This window comes from Molossus molossus, unplaced genomic scaffold, assembly GCF_014108415.1.
Source record: "Molossus molossus isolate mMolMol1 unplaced genomic scaffold, mMolMol1.p scaffold_m16_p_18, whole genome shotgun sequence".
NCBI lineage: Eukaryota > Metazoa > Chordata > Mammalia > Chiroptera > Molossidae > Molossus > Molossus molossus.
The window spans coordinates 58,214,897-58,240,808 of NW_023425353.1; the positions used below are offsets into that span (position 1 = coordinate 58,214,897).

The 25,912-nt window shown below is 48.9% G+C and overlaps 1 protein-coding gene across 1 annotated transcript in view; it reads left to right on the top strand.

Moving 5' to 3' along the window:
• The window catches only part of LOC118632964 (myosin VIIA and Rab interacting protein), a 181,431-nt gene that overhangs the window by 91,797 nt on the left and 63,722 nt on the right, over window positions 1-25,912 (top strand). The window contains exons 3-4 of the mRNA XM_036266303.1: window positions 20,038-20,174; window positions 24,259-24,339. Coding sequence (XP_036122196.1) covers window positions 20,038-20,174; window positions 24,259-24,339 — 218 coding nt within the window. The remainder of the gene's footprint in view (window positions 1-20,037; window positions 20,175-24,258; window positions 24,340-25,912) is intronic.

Sequence of the window (25,912 nt, forward strand, 5' to 3'; positions counted from 1 at the left end):
ACCCATAACATGATATACGCAGTATGGGTCTCTCTGATTCACCTGCACACCCGCCCCCGTTCCTTCACACACATGTATGCTGTACAACATGACACCTCACCCCCTCTCCCTCCTGCCCAGTCCCTCTCTCTCTCTCTCTCTCTCTCACACACACACACACACACACACACACGCACAAGCCCTCAGACCATACCTGTGACCACTGACCCTTCAAGGGTTGGCCTCCATGGTTTTGTTTTCTCCGGCCATTCTACATCTGGCTATACCCACATGGCAATCAAATTCTAAACGTATGTTCAAATTTAAAAAACAAAAAAAACAAAAAAAACCCAAAAAAGCCCTGGCCGGTTTGGTTCAGCGGTTAGAGCGTCGGCCTGCGGTCCTGAGAGACCCGGGTTCAGTTCCCACTAAGGGCACGTACCTCGGTCGCAGTTTGTCCCCGGCCCTGGTCGGTTGTGCGGGTGGCAGCCACTCGATGTGTCCCTTTCACATCGATGTTTCTCTCTCTCTCTCTGTTCCTCTCTCTCCCTCCCACTCTACCTGAACAAAAAAAATGTCCTCGGGTGAGGATAAAATAAATAAATAAATAAACGTATGTTCTCATTTCAACGATAATTCCGACTTCATGCTGGGTGGAGTGCCTCAGGTAAGGACACCGTGGTTAGGAAGGGAAGTGACCAGAGTGTGGTGACAGTGCTGTGTGACGAGGTGGGGTGGAGCCCAGCTCTCTGGACCTAGGCGAGGGTTTTCTCCACGCCCCTCTTCTGACTTTCGGTGCATCTCCTGTGCCTGAGTCCTCACTGTGTATTAGGGGGGACACTGTCAGGATGAAGCCACTTTAGCACACGACAAAGGTGGCAGGATCATCCAACGGGGAATCTCTGCAAATGATTTCAGCCCACAATTTCAACTCTCCTCCTGCAAACCCTCCTCTAAGTGACCAAAGAAGTCAAAGGTTGTTCTCAAGGGGTCTGTGTCAGCTCTGATCGCAGGAGTGGCCGTCCCAGGCCAGCATGTGTGTGGGATTTCCAGCCCAGAACCACGCAGGAGAGTCTGGGCCGGCCCGGGTGAGCTGCTGCGAGAGCAGCCTGGGCAGCGGGCTCCGCCAGCAGACCTGAGCCCCCCAGCCAGTGCAGTGGGCGGGGGCTCCGGCAGGGAGGCAGCACCGGGCAGACATCAGCACCTTCGAAATGATGAAAGCTGCCTCCGCCAGGCCCATGACAACTGTGAGAAAAATCTGGGCGCTCTGAGACGCAGCGCCGTGCTGCTTGGCGAAGCCCCTGGCTCACTGTTGGCGTGAAGCAGAACACTCCACCTCTCGTCCCAGCTCCTTGCTGCCTGCCTCCGTGTGCCACGGTACCAGCCGCCCTGCCAGCACCCAGAAAAAAGGCTCATCTGTTGCCATGGAGGCTTTCAGCTTCGTCACAGGCTGGGCCTTGAACCACAGATCCCACCACCAACCACAACAGAGAAAGCGTATGGAAAGGGGAAATTGCTTTTCTGTGTAATAGCTGACATTACTGAGAGCATATTCGGTACTGAATCACGGCTCCAGGTGACCCTCATGGCTCCGTAAAGCAGCCCATTGATAGCTGCAGAAACCAAGGAAAGAGGTCAAGGAGCTTCCCCGAGGTGTCCCGGCGGGCAGTGGAGCCAGGGTTCCCTCTGGGTGGGCTGGCGCGGTGGTTGACCTCCTGCGCGTGATGCTCTCAAGAACTCAGAAATCTGAAGACGTTTTCAACGACAGGCTCTGGGGTCTGTAGTTGAATCCTGGTCAGCGGTTTCAATTCTGGTGAGAACAACAAAAAATGCCCCCTCTAAAAGCAATGTATTCAAGGCCTTTCTCGAGAGATATTTTTGGCTACAGACAGCTGTACTAGATCTTGCTATTCAAAGCCTCGAAGTCCACCAGGGTAGATAATGCTAAAATAAAATCAAAAGCAGCCCAGCACCGCCACCTCCACACTTGGTGTCTTTGGCCAGGCTCCCGCTCCGGAGGCAGGACTGTAAGAAAAGTGCACGGTGTCCGCCCCCGAGGAGAGTGTCCGCAGGGTGGCCCGGAGCTCAGGCCGCCTGAGTTTCTCGGTGGGTGGAAACCTGCCGAGAGGCATGGGATGGGCACGGAACCCATTTGGAGGTCCCTTCTGCGCCAACAACGTGGCCACTGGAAAGGGGCTTTGTGATTGGTGACGGCAGGTGCAGAGGGGCGGGGTGGACCTTGATGAAGGTGAGCTCCAGGACTTAGGAGAACAGACGCGTTGCTGGAGGAATCCAGCTGGAAGAGTATCGGAGAATCCCAGTGTTCTTCATGTGCTCTCATCTGTCCACACAACCGAAACCTCCGAGCGGGTCTGTCACTCCCTTGGAAGGCAGACTTGCTGGCGCCTTTGCCGCCGGATGACAGGTCTTGATGGATTGGCAAGTCCGATGACTCATGTTGGGCCTCGTCAGAGATCATTCCACAATTTCAGCTTATTTTTCAAATCAGCCAACCACAGCAGCCTTTCTTGGAGATTTGCCTTTGAACAGGAATATGTTAAGTTTGTGTTTGACTTCGCAGAATATAAATTTTTTCCCGTTTTTTTAAGAGGTGGCCATTGATTTTTTTTTTTTTTCGCATGAAAATGAATGGGTGAGGCCTGTGCCTTTTCAGAGTGTGTGTTTATGTCCCATATAAGTGAACAGAGCCCATTTCTGATGCAGTACATCCCAGCACAGTGTAAACAGAATTTTGCACGTAGGCATCCGTCTGGAAGAAAGGGGCTCACTGGCAGAGGATGCAGTAAGTTGGCAGTGGATAGAAAAGAACCCGTTTCTTCTTCTCCTCCGTAACACCCTCAGTTTCTCTGTAGGTCCTTTTCTAAGCAAGTGCTGTCTCTATAAACAGTGGTGGGCTGGCAGCAGGGAGCCTAGGTTCCCCGGTGACTGTTCTGAGTCATGCACAGGTACTCACAGGGATGGAGCTAGTGGATGGCATGCAGAATAGTCTACCTACCACTTCCCAATAGAGGGAAAGGCAGTCCTCAAAATTATGCCTAGATTCTTTAGAGAGAAGCTTCCTCAACTCCTTCCTATAAATGTTCTGCTTGCATGTATGTGTGTGCGTGAGAAAGAGATGGGGTGTGTGTGTGTGTGTGTTTGAGCAGGAATTGCAAGTCCAGACCTCTTACGTTGTTCAGCCCCCGAATGAAATCTTATCTGAAAAGTCGACACCGGTCTTGGACAGAGAGCAGATTGGCCTAGCTGAGAACTGTCACTGGGCAGTTAGGCAGCTTTTCCTGTGGGACTTTCTTTTCTGGTAACTGCCTGAATTTGTCCTCCCTCCATAGAAGTGGGGGTACTCACAGCAGAACAGGAGGCGCCTTGCAGGGAGCACATTTCCAGCAAGTGCCTGGGGTCACAAATGTTCTGTGACATCGCCTCCATAATTTGTGTGGTTGGAGATGAACATTATCCGTGCTTCTCAGTAACAGTGCTTTGCAGATGAGATGGTACCAATATTCGAGTGTGAAAATATGCAAAGTATTGTCACTTGAAGCACTACAAGCATGGTCTGTTTTGATCCTTTCAACACGGTGGGGGTGGGAATGATGCCCACTGTACAGATGAGGATGCTGAGGCTCATAGAAGCAAAATAGTTGCCTGTGGTCACAGCTAGTGAGTGGTCAGGTCCACACTTCACACTGTAGCTACGATTGTGCACACTGGAGTCAGTATGAATGGGGCAAAACACGTACACACCCTCCTGTGCTCCCCAGGGAAGATGCCGCCTGCCCGCCCAGAGAGACCCCTGAGGTCCTCCTGCACGCCGTCCTCCCCTGCCCGAGCTCTTGCTGCCCTGGCAAGTCTGTCTGTGTTGAGAACATTTAGCAAAGCAGACCCGATGGTATGACTGATGAGAAAGCACAAGCCGAAACCACGTCCTGGTTGTTTCTGTATCACAGGATCTTGAATTTGCAAAGCAAAAAACGAAATAAAAGTAAAAACTGTTGTGACATTTCTACCACAAAGTTTTATCAAATTGAGCGGCTTTAAATGAGTGTTGGTCCCTCTCTCTCCCCGCCGCACCCGCACACGTGTTGATGGGCTTTTCTCAGCTTGGTTGTCTGAGATTTCACAGCTCTCTGTCACCTCCCTTCTGAAGCCAGTAATAGAAACGGCTGATGGCACTGTGCAGTTCCTTCGTTCTGGGGTAGCCGGCTGCCGGGAGCCCTGTGGCTTCCTAAGGACGATCCTTGGTTCATGCTCTGTCTTTGGGTTTTTCTGGCCATGAGGACCTGGAGAGATGTGGAGACCCCCATGATCTGTGTCCTGGCGTCTAACCCCATCTCAAGACACTTGAACTAGAGCTCGGTGGAAGAACTTGGCAGAAAGAAACCCACTGCTTCCGGTAATTTTAATAATTAAGCAATCTTGACTTGTCCTTTATTTCACAGTTACTATTATTGATTATTTATTATAATCCTTTATTGTAGGCTGCTTGGTTGTTGTCATTGATGTTTTCTACAGAACGACTAGGTAATTTTTGTCCTATTTGGTGCATACGTTTTCAGCGTTTTGCATATGAGTATCTGTGTAAACGTTAAGAAATGAATTTTAAAGGACATTTTGTACTACTGGTTCTATTTTTTTAAAAAAATAGAAGAAAAATATCTCTCCTCTTCTTATTGACTGCATTGCAAGAACAGGAAGAATGTTATTCTGCTGATGATAAAACAGAGCCCCGATGTGGTGACAGCTACAGGTGTGGCAACCTTGTCTGCATATGTGTGGTAGACGCACGGTCTCCAAGTCTGCAGCTGGACCCCTGGCTTTATTCCACGGGGGAGCAGGAAGTCACGTCTGAATCCAAGGATATTGACTTATTTCAAGCTAACTCTACATACAGGTTTTACAGGCAGCAACTGAGGGGATGTGTGTTTTGGGGATTTCATTGTTCAGACTTGATTTTCATAGAGCAGCCCCAGAATGCTTACAATGTCTACTGCCCAGAGGGGCTTTAAAAGATTTCTCAGGGTCCTTAAGCTAAGAGCTAAATCCTTGGATCTTTACTTAACTTTGTTGTCATCAAAGTCATAAATGTGCCTGCTGAAAATGTCATCTAGTTCTCTTGATTTACTGTACAAAAAATAAAACACAACTGTAGTCCCTTACCCCACCCTCACCTCAGTCCTGATTCCTAAATAGAACCATTTTTAACTTCTAGCTTTCTTTTTGTATTTATCTCCAGACTTCTAAATAGCTTGGTTATTTAGAGTATATCGCCTTATTTCTTAACATGAAAAGATGTTATTCTCTTATTCCTTCAAACTCCCAACACATGCATTCCCCCTTCCCACCATTCTCTTAGTATATTCATAGCGTAGTCTTTGTTCGACCAGTTTGTAGTGTTTCATTGTTGTGACTATGAGAAACAGCTCTCTGGTGTTGCTGTTGAATGGTGCAGAGGCATTCTGATGTTCGACCCTTTGTCTGCATCTCCCCACCTCCCTCAACCCATAAGTCTGTAGGATTTTTACTTTGGTCTCAGGGTAATAAAATTTCACAATGCTTCACTTTCATTGGCATTTTTTTTTTCATTGTACTGAACTCTTAGGCACTGTTTCACTTTGGAAACACAGCTCTTTCAGCTTTCAGAGATTTTCTTGAATTATTTCTTTGATTATTTTATTTATTTCATTTTCTTTGTTCCTTCTGGAGCACAGATATTGGACCTCACAGATTAATCCTCTAGTTCTTTTTTTTTCTCCTGAATTCTCTCTCAATCCTTTTGTTCTGTTTTCTGGAAGGTATCCTCAGCTCCATCTTCCATTTCATCTACTAAGTTTTAAATTTTTGCAATAATTTTTTTACTTATTTCTGAGTTCGTTTTGTTTCTGTTCTTTTTAGAGTGCAGTGTTGTTGCCTCATAGCTGCTTGTCCTTTGAGTTTTTTATTCTGTTTGGTTTGGTATTTATCTTTAATGAGAGATACTTTGCTCAAGTAGTTCATGAGTTTATCCTTAAGAATGATGCACTAAAAGCTGATTCGAGGACCAGTGGGGCTTGTTAACTGGTGGGCATTAGCCCAGAATGATCTGGCTGGACTGTTTTATTGGGGGAATTGTCAGTAGGTCTTTACTTTGGAGTGGTTAGCTTCCCCAGAGGAACATTCCAGTCTCCTACTAAGGAAGTTAGTCAGTTTAGGGGAGCCCAGTGGCAGAGGGGGACCAAGGCCAGCCCTGGCATTCAGCATGGGGGCTTTCACTCAACCCGCCTGTTTTCCATGGGTGCCCCTGCCCTTTACGTGCCTGGACCCTGTCCCAGATCCCTGTGTCAGCCTTTCTAGGGCATAAACCTTAGTCTGCTGCTGAGGAGGGCAGTTGGCTGAACGGAGTGGAAAAGGGAACCGGAGGCCCGAACCGCCTCATCTACTTGCACTCCCGCTGCCGAAGGTTATTTGGGTTATTAATGTCGGAATGATCTGGTAACCTTTTCTACCTAGCTCTAAATATCAGACATATTTTTATGTGAAAGAATGTTCTTCTAGAATATAATACTTATATCTTTGTAGTATGCTACTGTAACTCTAATTTATTAAGCAATGTCCTACTGTTTCGTATTGAATTGCTGCCTTTTTTGGCTAACTGAAGAACTGCCTTGGGCACATCTTGGCGTGTGTCTACCTCCCTGTAAGAACTCTGGCTGGACTCTAGATGCATACTTCCAAGTCCCTCTCCGGAAAGGAAAAACCAGTTCAGAAGCCCATGTGTAGTGGGAAGGTCTTTTGGGCTGTATGCTGGTGACATCTAGGATTTATCCTCTGGTTAATTTCTGTGGAAATTTTAAATTTTAGTAAGGTAATGTGCGTTTATCTTTTCCTTTATGGTTCCCACCTTTAGTGCCATGGTTAGAGAGGACTTCCGGAAACCCCCAGCTTCTTTTGCTTGAATCCGAGGTTACCCCAAATAAAATGCTATTCACAATTTTCCCAGTGAGAAGATGAACAAAAGTGGAATTCTTCTGCTCATCACTGACACATAAACTTTTAGAGGGGTAGATGTAGTAATCAATAAATTTATCAGTGCAGTGATGTACACCTTTAAAACCACTCCGTGTTAACTGTTCAGTTTTTAGCATTTTGTTACTTCCTACCATGGACCAGGAGGGGTTAGCATCTTCCAGCCCATACTCCCTCCCTTCCCATCCCTTGCCTTTTACTAATTGATCATAAATCAGTGCTTCATTACTAGTCTGTATAAATGCTATTCCCTGCTGAACCATGTACTAAACTATTGTTAATGTTTTCCTGTTATTTTTAATTTTAAAAAAATGGTGGAATGTGTCATAAAGAAGAAGAATAAAGTGAATATCTAGGTTAAGGAAAACAACCTTACCATAGTCCCACCCGCTTTGTCTCCCCAAAGGCCTTACTTCTTAACACCTGTGTTCATCATCCTTTGCTTTATGGTTTTACCACGCCCACAGACATCCTCGGACAACACTAACTGAACAGTGTAAAAGCAGTGTGGTCTTCAGGGTCAGAGAGCACATGGACAGTCGGGTCTCAGCACTGGCTCTGTGACCGTCTGACGGCCTCCGTGCTAGGTCATGCAGCCAGGGGGTTCTCTGTGCCTGTCTCACCCACGTGTGGAAAGAATACGAAACAGCAGGAAACTCCACAACACAATGAGATGTTTTAGTTCTTTTTGGACAAAAGAGTTACTTAAGAGGAATCTTGGTGGTGGAGGGAGGTAGAGATCTAAGCTTGCAAGTGGTTTGAATCTTCATGATTGTATGTTGGTTGTTAACACCTGCCTTTGTGAAGTCAGCACATTTTGTCTGAACAGTTTATATACTTTGGGGGATCCATTGAGGCTTTCTTTATGTCTGGGATGTAATTCAATTTTATAAATCTTCCTTGCAAATTTGGGGGGGAAATGTGACTTTTCTGTTTCAAAGATATTCCACTTTATGCATATTTTTACTTATATGTATATTTCCAACCAAGCTGCTAATATTCACTTTCTCTCTGTTCTTGTTTACATTTGTCTGTTTGATCTGTCAAAGAATGAGAGCTTTTAAAATCTTACACTGTGATTTTTAAAAATTTCTCTGTTTTTCTGTATGTCCGTTTTATCATTTGGCCTATTGTGCCTCCATCATTGGGTACTCCTTCTACCAATGGGAAAATAGCATCCGTCTTATTTAATAGGTTTTTCTTGATTTTATCTAGTCTCATCTGCTCTCCCTCTTTTTCCTTTGTGCTCACCGGCTGCTGTCTGGCCTTTTCCCTCATTTGTAGTCTTCTCTATGATTTGTTTGGACATGCCGCTCATCAGCAGTATATAATTTGGTTTGGATTTTTAAATTTTTCCAAGCATCTGTCTGTTTTTTCATTTGTTATTTATTTATTTATTTTTATTGATTTCAGAGAGAGAGGAAGTGAGAGGGAGAGAGAGAGAGAAACATCGATGAGAGAGAACATCGATTGGCCGCCTCCTGCATGCCCCTCACTGGGGATTGGGCCCACAGTGTGGGCATGTGCCCTGACCGGGAATTGAACTGGTGACCTGTTGGTGCATGGGTCAACGCTCAACCACTGATCCACACTGGCCCGACCAAGCATCTGTCTGTTAAATATAGGCTAACCCTATTGACCTGTGCTATGATAACTGCTATGTCTATCACCTTTTATATGCTTTATCAGTGTATTATATTTCTGTTGCATTTCATGAGCTCAATTTTTTTTTATGGTGACGGAGTGGGTGGCAATGAGTTGTGATATCCACGTATTTTCCCATTCATAAATTCTTCAAAGAGTTAATACCTGCTGGGTACCAGGCACGAGGGCAGGCTGCTGTATCAGGAGATTCAATAGAGAAGGGGACACACTTCCTGCCCCACAAGCGGGGCCACTTTCCTAGACGTCCAGTCACTTCATGGCCCTACGCTTGGCTTAATGCCCTGTTCCTGTTGTCTTGAAACTCTTAATACTTTTTTAACAAGAGGACCTGTGACTTAGCAGGAAGGCCGTGGAACCTCGGAGAGCAATGCCAGTGGAATGTACAAGGGATTGTTTCGGGGGAGGGGGGGAGGGGTTAACACTGACAGTAAAGCCACAGACCCCGGCTGCTAAGGAGAGAGGCGGAGTAACCACATGTCCTAGTTTCTGCACTGGATGTTTTGACATCTGGGGCCTTACTGACCCTGGAGAGACTGCTGAGTCCTAAAGATAGTAGACTAGTCACCTGTGAGTACACTTCTCAAGTGCAAACCAACCAATCCAGAGCCCACACCCCACCACGGCCTCTGTGAGGCTCTCACACTAAGGGCCACTATTCCCTTGCCCTGGTCACCTCAGAACCAGGTGTCAGACAACCAGGACAGCCCTGTGCCCCAGAGTGCTGAAGTTATTCAGACTCGCCAGTCCTGAACTACCACCCTCATTCCTTCCTGTGGAAGCTCTGTGCATGTTCTCACCCATGCTCTCTCTGTGCCCTCTCTGCCTCCTGGCCGACCCTGGTGCTTCTTTCTCCCCGATGGTGCGGAGGGGACGCTGGAGGCAAGAACGGAATGGAGGAAGGAAGGGGGGGAAGGGAAGGAAAGAAGGAAGGGGAGGAAGGAAGCACAGTTTAGAAAAGGCTTAACCCTGTCTGTGTAACGGAGAGAAGGTGGGAGACGGAACCTGGCTCTACCCCAAATTATGGTGTGATTTTGAGGAAGCGTGGTAATGTCTCTGTGCCTGGGTGCCTGCGGGTACAATGGGAGCCATCTACTAAATTGTTTAGATTAACAGTCAGAAAAAGAGAGCAGATACTGACTTCCTCATTGACCAGCTCTGTAGCCTTTGTTTTCACAAAATAATACCTGTCTCATAGTTTTGTGTTCAGGACTAAAAGGACCTAGCTCAGTGGCACTCAGTAAGTGGCAGATATGGTCAGTTACATAGTAGCCCCAATCAAAGTCTTTTAATAGGAAAAAGCAATAACTTTTCTTACAGTATCTTAGCCACTCACTTAATATATAGCAAAACCCTTGCCTTGTTTTTTTAGGTCCTTGCCTGTTGCCTGTCACAGCAGTGCACTGTGTATGTATTATAGCTGCAGTCCAGAACTAGTTCATATCACAGCAACCCAGTCATCTTCTTGTCCGACAACCAGCTTGGACCTTAATTTAAAGGGAAAACACCTCACTCCAGGGCATGATGTTACTGTTCATGAAATAGATGAATGAACCAAAAATGTAGGAACGGGCCACCTTTCTGAATGTGGGTGCAGACATGCTACCGGAGCCGAGCTGGCGCACGTCAGCACGCCAGGACACGGGAGGCGAGCGGTCTCGGACGCAGCTGCGGGGTGCTGGAAATTTGGTGGCGGCAAGCTGTGATCATTTGTATTCTGAGGATAAGGGAGGAGAGATGCAGAGATAAACTGACGTCTTCAAGGCCACACAGTGAGTGACGAGGTTGGGGAAAGAATCCGTACGTGCTGACCATTCTTTGCCGTGTCAGTCACCAGATCATGCTCATCAGCACAGGGAGGAGGCAGGATTTCCCTTCTGGGCCAGCACAGCTCGGAGTGCAAATTCCTGCAGCTAGAGCAAGGACTGCAGCTCTCCAAACGAACTCAGTTAAATTCTCTCATCCACTTCAAGTTGATTCTAACAAATAAAAGAAGGAAGTCCCATCAGCTGTAGAAATAAGAAGGCAAGAGAAAAGACACATTCAAATGACCGTTACTCCTGCCTGCAGACAGCGGAGGCTAAAAGAAATCGTTTCGGTCCCCGTTCCCCGGGCTTGACAAGGAGTCAGACTGGCTGAGCATTCAGAGAATGAATCCAGCGTGAGGGTGGAGTCAGAGCCGGGGGGACCACCTGAGAGAGCAGGAAGTTCAGTGGCCTCAGATCTGGAGGGGGCTCCTTGGGGCCAGTTAGGGACGCTGGGCAGGTTCTGCTGAGGCCAGAGTGGCTGGAAGGAGCACTGCTGTGCCCAAGCCCTGTGAAGGAGACCTGGGAAGGTCCTGGGAGGAACAGAGGGTACCTGACACAGGCATTGAGAACAGTGTTCTCAGATAGGCCTTCCTGGGGTAATGCCATTTCGTTGGGTTTTTTGTTTGTTTGTTTTCTTTTTTTTTTTTTATCCTACCTGAGGACATTTTCTTGCATTTATCCTCAGATAGAGCAGGAGGGAGAGAGAGGGGAAGAGAAAGAGAGAAAGATCGATGTGAGAGAGACACATCGATGTGAGGGAGACGCATCATCTGGTTGCCACCCACACGACCCCAACCAGGGCCAGGGCCAAACTGCAACCGAGGCACGTGCCATTAGTGGGAACCGAACCCAGGTCTCTCTGGACCGCAGGCCGACGCTCTAACCGCTGAGCCAAACTGGCCAGGGCCATTTCGGGTTTTTTGGTTTTTTTTTTTTTGTGGTATGTGCCCCTAGCGGAAACTGAACCCGGGACTCTCTGGTCCACAGGCTGACGCTCCAACCGCTGAGCCGAACTGGCCAGGGCCCATTTTGGTTTTTATCCCGCATTGCTAAGGCAGAACCCCAGCCTTCTTCAAAGCTCTGCTCCCCATCTTACCCTCGTGGAGTCTGTAGGGCACAAGTCTCAACAACGAACCTGTGGAATCCATGGACTCTCACCCACATTCTTCCTGCTGCTCCTCGTCCCCAGTATATTCTGGACACCACCACATCCATCCCCCCCCCTCGGTCCATCACTGTGCTCTCCGGGCCCCCGGCTCCTCCCCTTTCTCCTGGCACAGCTGTCTCCCAGCCGGCACCCCTCTGCCACCGTGGACCCTGGAGTCACATGTGCCGGCCTGGCGCTGTCCTGTCAAGGCCACCGTTAGGGTCGGCAAGGCACTCCCGAGTGACAGAAACTAATAGTCGAGATAAATACTATTTTAATGCAGTATGTTTAAAGGTCAAAAGTAATACAAAAAGCATCAAGAACAAAATATAACCATTTTAACTGAAGATAGAATCTGATAAAAGTCTTTCTACTGATGAAGGAAACTAAAGGAAATATGTTTCCCTCTATAATGTTGTTCTGTATTTCTAATGATGACTTTTTCTAGAATATTAAAATATCTGAAAAAATATTGAAAATTTGGGAAGTAGATATATTAAACTCAAAACGTTAAGTTTAAATATTTTATTTAAGTCAAAAATATAACTTTATTTTCCTGGCCTTAATAGAAGTACACTCATCAAAAATATTTTCAAATCTACATTGTTCTCTCAGCTTTAATTGAGAGTTGAGAGAAAGTAACTTTGTTTCTGTTTGGTGAATGTAAAACTTTAGCAAGAGAAACGAATAAACCTCCCAAACTTGAAAATAAATGAAAAAGAAATTGGAAGTGTGTGAATTACTGTAGGAGAGTATCAATTATTGTGGCAAAAGTGCATAAATCAAATAGAAATTAAGAAGACTGTAGCCTGGCCAGTGTGGTTCAGGGGTTGAGCATCGAACTATGTACCAGGAAGACCTGGTTTGATTCCCGGCCAGGGCACATGCCCAGGCTGCGGGCTCAATCCCCAGTAAGGGGGCGTACAGGAGGCGGCCAATCAGTGTTTCCCTCATCATGGATGTTTCTATCTCTCTCTCTCCCTTCCTCTCTCTGAAATCAATAAAAACATATTTAAAAAAAAAGAAAAAGACTATAATGGTCTAATTTCACATTGAAATGGAGATAGGAAAATTAAACTCAAGGCCTTCAGGTTTTGAATTTTTAGCTTGAGAAAAGTTATTTTCCTGGAATATATCCAATTAACTAAAAGCAGCTAGTGATTGGACTCTGGAACGCCCTCCTTCCAGGGCTCAGCCAGTGCGGTGCAGTGGTGATGGGCACAGGCTCCAGCCTGGATCTGCCTCCTCCTGCCTCTCGCCAGGCAGGTTCCACAGCCTCAGGTCCTCTGTGAAATGGGGTGGTTATGGAGAGTAAATGGGTAATTGGTACAAAGAGCTTAGAAGACTGCCTGGCATTGTGGGAAGTACAGGGTGAGGGTTTCCACATTCTACCGTGGTCTGTGTGGTCCAGCTGCAACACGGGTCTCTGCAGCCAGATGGCGCTGCCTTCAAACTGCAGTCCAGCCTCTTACTAGCCGTGTGACCCTGGGCTTCCCGGACCTCTTTGAGCCGATGTCCTGCTCTGTGTCACTCTAGCTGCTGTGAAGATTGGAGAAAGTGTGCACAGACCCAGGAGCAGCTGTGGGTCTGGCCCCTGGACAGCTCCTCACCTCTCTTCACGCTTTTCTTCCTTCTTGCTGTTTATCAGCTCCAGCTTCTCACCCTTTGCAAGATGCTTCCCATTAACGGCAGTTGTCACGTATCAACTGACCATGACACCTTCAGCCTCCTGGCCATGTCTGTCTGCAGATTCCCAGTGATACACTCAGAGGTCCCAGCCTGAGGGCTGTTCTTTTCCATTCAGCCTCTTGACTTGTCCACACTGATTGCTGGGACTTGGTGCTCAAGCCCTTCGTGCTGTCGGGACGGAATGAGTCTTGTTTTTCCACCACCTGACTGTCATTCTGCTGTTTTTCCCACAGCTTTGAATCTCACTATGCTCTGTGACGTGCCAACTCTGTCCTTGACCTCAGTGGTTCTCAAGGTGTGGTCCTCGGACCAGCAGCACTTTGTTAGAGATGGTTTGGAGAACCTTGCTGTGTATAATGATGCGAGTTTGTAGCAACAGTATTTTGGCATTTTATTTACTTGTAACAAACGCACCTGAATTTTGGAGTAGCATTTGAATGATTCTGTTCCTCTTTAAATCTTTCAGTCCCCCTTGGAAAGTCAGCTAGTCTATCTCTTGTCCTGCCTTAGTAGATTGTGATACAACTTGAAAGAAAAAAATCGTGAGGACTCGGAAAACACCTAGCTGATCTTTCTAGGCCAGTGCTTATCAAGCTTTGATGAAAATAATAATCACTCGGGAATCAGCAGGTCTCAGGGTGAGGAGGGAGGGTTGGGATTGCGCATGTCTCTCGGCTTCCAGAAGGTGCCCACCCTATTGGTCTGAGGAGCACAGTGGGAGGAGCCAGATCTCCAGAATCCCTGGGAGGCTCACTCACAGTGAACTCGGTTTGCACAGAGTCCTGCCTGCCATGCTTTGTCCCAGCAGCCAGGATCGGAGCAGTTCCTATATGGGCCATCCCTTCCTCCTCACAACTGCATTATTTTAGTCTAATGAACCACTATCGGTCTGGCATTCCTGGGCGGAGCTTTCATGCCATTGGAATTTTAGTGCTGTTATTGCATTGAGTCATGTGATTCCAGTCTGTCTTCTAAGTGAGAATGCATCGTATTTACCAATGTATTCGTGTCATAGAAAAAAAATCGAAAACTGCTTACACAGGTGTTTGAAGTGATTAGCATTCACGGTGTGGTAAGTAGGATTTTTAGGGAAGCAATGCAATATTTTCAAGTTTCTTCTGATGCCTTGATTCATGGGGCTTTCTATCTGCTTAAACTTTGAAGCAAATGCCCTAATTTTCACTGAGGAAGCTAACAGGGGTTTCTGGAAGGAAAACAACTGGATCAGGCGTCAAGGCACTGACCCAGAATGAAGTCTGTAGTCTGTTCCCAGGTCTGCTTCCCATTCGGTCAGTGATAGAGCAGCAAATTACTAGTTTGCATTTTCCTCATAAATTAGAACGATAGTTTATGCCTCCAATAACCCATTATTGGGTTTAATACCAGCTGTGGACCAAAGACTCCCCAAATCTCTATATGTCACCCAGATTTCTGTCCTTCTAAGCCCTGGACTAACATATGGAAGTGCTCGCCAGGTATTGTCCCCGGGGGGTGCCACGAGTGTCCTCACCGAACCTACCACCTTCCCTCCAAACCGGATCCTCTCCTTCCATTCCTCATTCTGGTTGGTTGTGCGACCATCACCCTCGTCTTCCGAGCCGTGAGCTCCCTGAAGCCGCCATTGGGTTCACTCGCCTTTGTAGCCCCAAAGGCTCTGAAACGTTGCCTGAACTGAACCAAACTCCATGAAGAGGGATGGTTCCAACCCTGGAAATCTTTTCTGAGACCTGTGAAGAAATGCAGCCCCTCGCGCTCTCCACAGAAAGAGGAAAATACAGCCTCTGTGTCGTTACCTCTGCCGCGAGGGTAGAGCGAGCTCCTGTCGCTTTCAAATCCATCCGAGCAAAGCTCGGTACTTTTTACATTTTTATATTTGTCGTCTGCATCAGCTGTGATCTGGATGTACCTAGACATTTAGTGCATTTCTTTTCTGACCATGCCTCTCGGCGCCTGTCCCCTCCCTCTTGGATGCCGTCCTACTCTGTACCAGCATCGTAATGGGCACTTCAGGACACTGTCTTGAATTTCCCAGCGTGTGGGGTTGATTTCGCAAACACCATTTTAAAATGATGAGACTGGAGTTCAGAGAAAGTAATCCCTGACCCCCAGTATCACACACAGTAAGCGAAGGGGCCGGAGCGTCCATCCTGTCTTCCCCGTGGCTACAGGCCTTCCTGATAGACTTTAGGAGGATACACTCTTTCTTCCTTTACTTGGAAAACTTCATAAAGATGCAGAAACAAGAGTTCTCCCCATGCAAAGATGTTGTTTCAAGACGCTCAGGTTGAAGAGGCTGTCAATGACGACAAAATGAGTCCAAAATGTGTTTCATCGTCTTTTAGGACCTCAGTTTATTCACGCTGATGGATCATTGGCGTTCTCCAAGTGCCGGCCTCGAGCTGAGACTCAGTGAACACATTGTGCCGCCGGGTGACGTGGCAAAGCTGAGAGAGAGAGAAATGTGCTGTTCATGGGAAAGGGGCCTGGCCTTCTGTTCCGGGTGGAATTAAGCTACTGAAGAGAACTTTACCCCAAGTGTGTTCCCAGTTGCCATCCTAGATGTTCCCAAACAAATGTTCTTTCCTGCCCCCCTCTGCAAACGGAGCAGAGTAGCCCTTGCAGATGTGGAACGGGGGGCAGTTGACACTGACTGCAGCTGCGGCTCCCAGCCCCCCAGCCCGCGCCTCCTGGGGCTGCGTGTTGTCCGTCTTCCAGGAGCTCAGGCTGGCGGGGCTGCTGGGTAGGGCCTCGTCTGCCCCTCACCCCTACACCCCTAGCACAGTGCCTGTCCCACAGTGCATTCGGCAGAGGGTGACGGAAGGAGAGAATGAATGAGTGAACCACTGAGGGAGCCCATGAGCAGACACGGGGTCCCCTCTGCCTTCGATCCAGCAGGACGCGACAGGTGGCTCTTTCCTTCTCATCTCCGCTTGCCTGGTCGTGTGTGTTAGGGGGAAGCAGGGGCCCGAGGGGGGCTGGGGAGCCCTGCAGCACACTTAGCCAGTCTGCACCCCAGGTGCGGCCCCCCTCACGGCCCTCTGCCCACGCCTCTGACCGTGAGCCGCCTGCGTCCTCCGCATGTCCTCTGAGCCATGAATGTTCAAATGAGTGGAAAAAAAGCAGTAATATCAAATGAGGGCAGGCACGACTGAGCCTTCCAGCAAAGCTCTCCATGCCAGCTTTAAGGCAAAACATAAACTAAAACAAACGCCTTTTTAGGAGAAGCTTTCTGCTCTCTGGATTGGGCTGTGGTTTAGCTGGCCATTCCCCAGGGGTGCCACCCGCCCACCTCCCAGCGGCCCCAGCGCGGTGCCTCGGTCCTGCTCCGTGACTCGAGCACGCGGAGGCATTCTATGTTAGTGAGGACTAAAGTGCTTCTGAATGCCATCACGTGTTAGTATCACCAGGGAACAGAGAGCTCATCCTGTGATGTACTTGAAGACTAGGACTTGGTTCCAAATAACGGAAACCCAACTCAGAAAGGTTTACAAAAGAGGGAATTTATTGAAAAAGTCCAAGAGTTGACCTCAGACCTGAGTAGATCCAGGTGTTCAAAGTATATCAATAGGATTCTGTCCCCTTCCACCATCAAATCTGCATTTGTTCCAAAAACCACAACTGTCCCCCAAGCGGTGGCAAAGGTGGCCCCGGGAGCCCCGGGCTTTGACTCTGCAGTGGAGCCAGCCCAGCAGAAGGGGAGGACCTCGTCCCAGGAGCGCTAGTGAGAGCCCACCCCCACCCTGATTGGCAGGTCTGTGTCATGTGCCCAACTGCCCATGGCTGTCAGGGCGTGGGGCCAGCCTTTCAGAACAAAGTAGAGTCAACTGGGGAGAAGGGGACAGCATCTCACATGAAAAGAAATACGCTTTGTCTAAAGACTGAGGCGCGCAGTAACAGCCGTGCCCTGCCAGGGCCACGCGGACCTCCTTGGCCGCAGAGCTGAGCCCCGCAGCGGCCCTGCCTGGCGGTCAGCTGCTCAGGGAGCAGGGCAGCCTGTGGCAGGGGGCCGCCTGTGGCACTGCATGTCTTCTGTGCTCTCAACGCTGTGAAATAAATCACACGCCCAGTGTGATGATTGCTAAGGACAAAGTCTTCTGTGTTTGTTTTTTTTTCCCCTTTTCTGCTGTATTATTCTAAATTCCGAAAACAGCTTTATGGGGTTTTTACAAATGGCAGGTGCTTACGGTAGTAAAATGCGGTGGGAAAATACACTGAAGAGAGCCAGCCGACTTCACGTGGGCACGGCGGAGCTCCCGTTTCTGCTCCGTCTCAGTCACCTGCTCCTCTGGGTAAGGCGCTCGACCCCCCTGCGTTCCTGTTGCTCATGGGTTCAAATGGGACTCATCCTGTGGCGCCGTCGTAGGAAATTACTGAGCCCCCCATGGCTCATGTTACATCCTTTCACCCTGAGCAGCTGTACATGGCGCTCACTGTCATCAACCCCATTTTCTAGAAGAAGACGAAGCTTAGAGGGATTAGGTAATCTGTTCAAGGTCACAGGGGTAGTAAGTGCCCCGCCCAGCACCCAGGTGCTCACTCCTGGTGCTCTGCTTCGTGAGACTGAAATCACGAGTCAAGGAAGACGTTTGGCATAGTGCCTCAGACAGAGCACTCGGGTAATTGCGTTTAGTTTTATTAAGATGATGGTAAATGACATATACATAAACATATTGGAAAGAAGAAACATAATAAACAATTTAACAAGTAATTGTTAATTAACATGTTAATGCATTGACTTTCTTATGAATAATGAGTCATGTATAACTGAACACGAGGTACAGAGAAGCACTGATAAAAATCTGGTGAGACCCTGGCCGGGTGGAACATCATCACATACAGCAAAAGGCTGTGGGTTCGATTCTCGGTCAGGGCACATACCTAGGCTGTGGGTTTGATCCCCAGTTGATAGCATATGGGAGTCAACTGATTGATGTTTCTCTCTCACATCAATGTCTCTCTCTCTCTCTCAAATGAAAAACATGTCCTTGGGTGAGGATTAAATTTAAAAAGTCTGGGGAGAGAAAATGTGAGTAAGAGGATAGAGGCTGCATCAGCATGGTGTGGTGTTTCAGGGTGGTCAGGAAGGCCACCCAGGGGGGCTGACATTTGTGCAGAGCTCCATTTGGAAGCCAGGCAGACGACTGGCAGGCTTGGCTTTGGGGTACATGGATAGGAACTGGTGGGCAGGCATGTGGGGGCTCCCCCAGTGCCCCAAAAGGAGGCTCCACGGCAAGGTGTTAACACCGCATTGAAGGCCTAGTCCTCCGCAGGCCGGCTGTTCGCGGTTTTCAGAGAACTGCTATTTCTGTCCTAGGAAAAGCATCCTTGGACCTCTTGTCCATTTGTCTGTGGCTGGGAGCCCAGAGGAGCCCAGAGGCCTCCCTGTTGTCTACATAGGCATTGAATGCGCTTTCTGAACACTGTCTCGAAGTGCAGGCCTGCTGTGTGCGCCCCCAGCGCCACGCTGGGCCTCTGTCTGATTCGTGGGACAAAACTCTCTCTGTCGCTTTCAGTTTGCCAGAGACTGTCTGAGTCTCTGATCCTGCCGTCATCCTCACCCTTGGTTTTTAGAGAGTTCTTCCCATTGGGTATCTTCTCACTCTTCCCTGGCCTCGGGGAGGACGTTCAGCGGTGTGTGCTGCTTCTCTGTTGAATTAGCAGCATTGTACTCAGCTTGCTTTGCTGAAGTTTCTAAAATGAGTATACATGATTACATCCATAGTAAGAAAAATAAAATCAAAAGCTGTTCTTTTTTGTCTGTTGATTAATCCTCACTCAAGGATATTTTTTCCATTAATTTTTAGAGAGAGTGGGAGGGAGGGAGGGAGGGAGGGAGGGAGGGAGGGAGGGAGGGAGAGAAACATCAATGTGAGAGAGACATATTGACTAGTTGTCTCTTGCACATGCCGGGAATCGAACCTGCAACCCAGATATATGCCCTTGACTGGGTATCAAATCCATGACCCTTCTGTGCACGGGCCGACGCTCTAACTGCTGGGCCTTACCAGCCAGGGCAACAAAAGCTCTTGTTAAAGTGAGGAGGATTTAGGAATATGGCCTTGTCCGCCGAGGAGGGAGGGATCGCGTCAGGGTTTGTACGGACGGTCACAGCACTGACCGGGCGCTGCTCTCCCACAGCGCTTCAGGCTGGACGAATAGAAGGCTGGAGAATTTTGCCATAAAGCCTTCATCTCACTTGTGCTTTTCTTTTCCCAAGATGAGTGAGAAATGTTGCTAATGTGGCAGCAGTATCCAACGTGAAGCCTGCTCCTAAACAGATGTATCAGTGCGTGGCTTCAAATGGCAAGCGTGGGTGAGCTTGCTCTGAGGTGGACTGGGGTGCGTGGTCCCTCTGCGGGTCTTACCTGGGGTCACTCATGCATCCAGTCCACTGGCAGTGGATGGGCCTCTTGCCAGCCGGGGCAATAGGGGTGACTGGGCCAAGTGTCTCTCGTCATCCCAAAGACTAGCTGGGGCTTGCCCGCGTGGTGATGGGTTGAAGGACTTCCACCAGCAGTGAGGGGGCAGCTGCAAGGCTCAAACACACACAGCATCGCGTCTCCCCCTCTCCGTGGTCGGCTCGTCAGCCAGGCCAGGTTCAAGGAGTAGAGACGCGAGCACACATCTCGACGGAAGACCCTACGAAGCATCATGGCAACCTTTGCCCCCGCCATTCAGCAATCCTATTTTGTCATTCAGAGTTTCCCACGAATAATTCTGTGTTTCCTTCAGGCTTCTGAGAACCCAGGCTCTGGAATGGTTCTACAGTAATGTGAAGAGCCGCTTCAAACGCTTCGGCAGCGCCAAGGTCCTGAAGAACCTGTACAGAAAGCACCGGCTGGAGAGCGGAGCATGCCTCGACACGCTGGGTACGCGGCGGCCTCTTGTCGGGCGTCCTGGGGGGCTGGGGGGATGGGAGAAGGCTTGCTCGGAGGCCCGCGTGCTGGGCCATGCTCACCTGGGACAGAGAAAGCTCCTTCAGTATCCGGCCCTAGGGAGAAGCAGAGATAGGACAAAAACCAAAGCTTCTGTTGAGTTTTTAGTCTTTTGGCTCCAGCATCCCCACTGAGCTGGATATATTAGGAGCTGGGAGGACCAGAGGATTTCTGAAAATTGTGGACATTCTAATTCTGGATTCTTTGCATCTTTCCCTAATGATTAAAACATTGGAAGATCCTCTGGTCGGTTGTGTAGACTAGGTCTGCACTCAAAGGATCTGAGTCCACTTTCCTTTCTTCCCATGCCAAAATTCTATTTATACCAGCCCAGAATGTGCTGTAAGGCTGTTTTCTCTGTCTAGAGGAAGATGTTTTTTTCGTCACTTTGCTGACACAGGTAAATGTTTTCATCCATAAGAAGGGGGGCATCTCCTCCATCTCATTTGGAGCTTTTTCACCATCATTATTTTGTATTCTTCATAAAGACTCCGGTTGTGTCTTATCTAAAAATATGCCAGCCACTAAAGACGGGAGACGAGAGGATGGAAGCATTCGACACGGGGAGTCATTAGCTCCTTTTGTGGTCGTTGTTAGCATCTTTGTCCTCCAATCTGCTCAGGAAGCCAATGGCTAAGAGAGCTGGGCCCAAGGTTGTCACATGTTATTTTTATCTTCTCATGATGGGTTTTTCTAAAAAAAAAAATTGTCTCTGGGAATGGAGGCAGACACAAAACATGAAAAGTAGTGGTGTTCATAGTAGTTTTTCAACCCCGAAGATATTTCTCAAGGAGGTTCCGGAATAGAATTGGCTCGCTCACTCTCATCCCATCTTTTCTTTCTTCTCGTACATCCTCTTGTCCGCTTCCTGGACCCCTTTCCATCCCCAAATTCAAAACCCACAGGTGCGCTCCACTGCTCCGTGCAAACAGAGGGGAAAGCACGCCCCCTGGAGACTGGAGCACAGAACACAACCCCGAATTCTCTGTCTCTCTCCCCACGGCCCCGCCTATCGAGCAGACGTGAATCCGGGAATCCCGGGTGCGCCAGCTCAGGGCTCTGGAGTCCTCCAGTGTCATTGTCGAAGGAGAATGGGTGCTGGGAGTAACTCTGCCATGACGGAAGCAGCCGTGGTCCTGGGCCCCCTGCGGCTCACCGTGTCCTTCTCGGGGCCCAGCCACAGCGTTGATCACACTGCAGTCGCCGGTGGCTGACGTCGCTCTCTCCTGCTGGACCTCGTGGAGACAACAGCTCCCTCATCTCTGCTCCCACAGCAGGGCGCAGTGCCTGGCATCCACTGTGTTCTCCATGTTGCCCTAACTAGTTCAATCTTAAAGCTCGTGGGTGCCAAGACACTTCCTTTAATGTGATTGCTTTAATATGATTGCCATCTGCATTTTCATTGGGATTTCCTTTTGATAAACACGAAGACAAGCTGACAGGAGACACTTTATGAGATGGTGCTCAAACCTGTAAAGCCATGATCATAAAACAAAGCGATTTATTCTACGTGCCACTTAGAAAATGTCGTTCCCCCTCAAGTGCTCACATGGCCTCCTGGTTCTTAGATAACTGGGGAGTCAGTACCGTCATCTTCTACCTACCACCCAGTACCCTTGTACATCTGCCATCCTCAATCCTGACCACATATTAGAACCTCCTAGTGAGCTTTGAAACAAAAATATCCAGTGCCCACATCATCTTCCATGCCCAGTCAGTACTTCCGAATCTCTGGAGGTAGCCCAACAGATATTGTTTGGAGCACTGAGGTTACCTTCAGGCATAGCCGACCTCACTGCAGTATGTAGGACAATTCTGAATAGATGGTTCCATTGTCAGTTCATCTAGGGCAGTGGTTTGCAACCTTCCTGGTGCCGCGACCCTTGAATACAGTTCCTCATGCTGTGGTGACCCCCCAACCATAACATTATTTTTGTTGCTACTTCATCACTGTAATTTTGCTCCTGTTATGTCTTAGGCGACCCCTGTGAAAGGGTTGTTCGACCCCCAAAGGGGTCGCGACCCACAGGTTGAGAACCGCTCACCTAAGGGCTGTTATTCTCAGGACTGTGGCTGTCGGAAGGTACTACACAGCCTGCCCAGCGAGCCGGCACGTGCTGTGCCCAGAGCTCCTCTTCCACGGACCCTGTCCGCCGCGCGGACCCCTGCTGTCCGCCCCCAGAACGGTCCTCTGAGAATTCATTTAGTTCGCAGACTCTCGGGTCACCTCCCACATGCACTGCTCGGCCGCCATCAGTCCCCCACTGGTTAACCTCACTCCTTCTGAATCAGCCCATTTCGGGGGACCAGGGTAGGCCTGATCGAACACCCGTTCGTTTAATCAGATAAGTCTAAGGTTTATTTATTCCGTCAGTAAACATCACTGAATGCCTGCTATGTGCCCGCCTGGTTTGAGAGTCAGGTGGAGACAGGCAAGACCTTCTCAGAGCCGACATTCCAGGTAGATGAGTAAACACATTGATCTTTGAAATGTAATGTCCAGTGGTGATGGCTCCAGCATGACATTGTTCAGTTCTAAAAAGAAGCACTACAGGAAAAGATCAAAGTAGCCATTAGTAATGTTCTTAATCCCCAGACAATTGCATAAATAATCGATATGCTTATATTTAGCATTGGATAAATGAAATGGGGACAATAACCACTGCTTTTATTTATTAACACTATAAATCTATTTTTGACATGTTTCTTGAAAAGGCCTATTGTTACATCTTGCATCTGGGATTTGACTGACAGACGTGGTCTTCTAAAAATGCCGAGCCATGTGAAATCAGGGGTTCCTCCAACTCATGAATGATGTGACTTAACGTCGCCTGGCCGCTGTGTCAGGCTTTCCGGACGGTTCCATCGCTTTCTGCCCTGGAAAAGTCTCGTTATCCTAAACAGCACTCCAGCTCCCTCCTGCAAAGTTACAGGAAGCAGGGAGCAGTGTTTTACCGGAGGATTTTAAGTCGTGCAGAACCAGAGCTCACGCTCTGGCCAGCTCAGTCCTCCAAAGACGCGTTCAGGTCTCCTGTCTCCTTATACGCCCCCTAGCTCTCGGTTTGCAACAGACGACCTCCCCTCCTCCCTCACAGGGTAGACAGTGGGCACCTCTGCCTCCGATCCCTGTCACCTTCCAAGAAGGTCTCAAGGTCACTCACCCCTTCCTTCTTGCTGCTCAGCCTCTCTTTTAACTGGGTCCTTCCCATGGGCTGCAAACACCCCCAAGTGGCTCCCTCCACTTCCCGCCCTGCCGGGCTCCTCCCTCCACAGGCACGCTCCAGAGAGCGGGCTGCACGTGTGGCTTCCTGCCTGCCCTTCCTCACCCACACCGCCTTCCCTCCCTCACAGCAGCCAGAGTGCACCTGGAAGGCCAGCTCCGTGGAACCTTTACGGCTTCACATGGATCAAAACACTCGTGTGGCGCCCACCACCTGCATGGGCTGTGTCTGCAGGTCATCTCACCCCCGGCTGCCCTCCTCTCTGCCACCCGGCCCCCTGCGTCTCGCTCAGGCCCGCGGTGCGCCCTGCTGCCCTCACTCCTGCCTGTGCAAGCTTTCTGCTCTGCCTGGACCTGCCCCCGGGTTACTCTGTGTGGTTCAGTCTTCCCTGCTGAACACACACTATACTGTGAAGCGCCCAACCAGAGCAAGTAACGTATCTTACAATCCCATGTTTATTTATGTAAATCTCTGATTAATCTCTCCTACTAGACTGTCAAGTTTGCCAGGGCCATGAGGATCTCTGCCTTTGCTCGCAATATACCCAAACACCCTAACACCCAGTCCAGGGCCAGGCGCCTAGTAGGCGTCCATGGACTATTTGCTGGATGAATGAATGAATGATGGACGTAGCCAGGCCAAAGGGAAATGTTTGCATTTAAATGTATAGCCTGGGAACTGAGGAGATGACTTATCCTAAAGCCTTATTTTATAAGTGGGGAAACTGAGACCCAGGCAGATAACGTCACTTTCTCAATGTCTGTTTCTCCTCCTCCCCACCCCCAATCCCACCCTAGGAGGAAGCTTTTTTGAGACAAACCTGGAGAATGAAGAAAGTGTTTCAGGCAGTGACTCAACATTTTATAGGCAGTCGGAAGGTAAGGTTGATTAAGAATTTGCAGCTAGTGGGAGGTTGGAGGAATAGAAGCACCTTCAGATACAGCTTCAGGGTCTTCCAGCTGCACTGTAACCACGCGATACAGCCATGTGTTGCTGTGTGGGAGTCTCCATGGTCTTCCTGTTGCCGTGTGTATGAATCCGTCATCCGAATAGATGAGTAAATCCTTGGTGTGGTCTGGAGAAAAGCATTCGCTGCCCAAGCACTGAATGCTTGATGATCAACGAGGGGGTGCTCTGGAGTTGGAATATAAAAATCAGTACCTATGTGCAATTCGTATTAAACTATTCCTATAAAGAATGTATCCCTTACTGATTAATTTCTACTTTTTTATACCAGTATGATAGTTTCCTCAGAGCAGAGGTTAAAAACAAAAACAAATTCCTAGGTTCCCTGCCTCTCTAACACCCCAGCTCCTTTGCGAAGCGCTGGGGTGAAGAGCCAGCGCCCCCCGCGTCGCCTTCGCACTCTTCTGCGCACTCTCGCTCTGTTCCTAGGGTGCTTCTCACCCTTGCCGCCTGAAAGTTCTCCACGGGCTGCCGCGCCCCTCGAGGAGGCTCGGTGCACCTTGGCTGACTGCTGAGCCGGAGGCATGGCGCGGATTTCAGCTCAGGGTTCCAGACTCTGGTTTCTAATGCTCAGCCATCAGAACCTGCAGGTCCTCCAGGGCCTCAGCCTCAGCGCGTCCTAATCATGCTCCTTGGCCATGTCGGTCCACTCGCACGTCATCTCTCTCTCGACCCCTCTCCCTGCTTCCAGCAGTCACCTATCAGCTCCATTTCTGCTTCGATCCTTTTCTTTCTATTTGGAGACCCGTAGCCTTAGGACCTCCCTGCCCACAACTTTCCTGTATTAATATTTCAGTGACCGTCTGTATCAGTCAAGGGTCTCCAGAGAAACAGGGGCAGTGGAACACACACACGCACGCACACACACACACACACACACACAGAGATTTATTTTACTTTAAGGACTTGGCTCACACATGTGGGGCTTGGCAAGCCTGAAATCTTTAGAGTAGGTCAGTGGGCTGGAAACTCAGGCAGGATTTGATTTCCTCTCTGGGAAACCTCACTGTTGCTCTTAAGACCTTTCAGCGGATCAGATGAGGCCTACCCCCGTCTTCGAGGGTAATCGTTTTTAGTTAGAGTCAACTATTGTAGATGTTCACCACATCTATAAAATACCTTGAGAGCAACACCTAGAGTCGTGTTTGAGTAAATAACGGGGCATGATAGCCTAGCCAGGTTCAAGCATAAAACTCATAATCTCGCCATGTAATTGCGCACTGACCTTCGGTCACCCTGCCCTCTTACCCCTCCTTTAGACCCCTGTGGTTTTTCTCAGGGGAACACCAGCCTGCGCCTTCACTTTCAGCCGAAATATCTTCAGTGTCCACGCCGCCCTCATCCAAAAATCATACACGTGGCACCCACAGCCTTATTGATTCTGGCTCCAGGCTCTGACTGTAGGAATGTGTGGACCTTGGTGACCATCCTGTCACAGGGTCTGTGCACACCTCTTAGCAGTCAGTTATGCACCTGTTCGCCCAA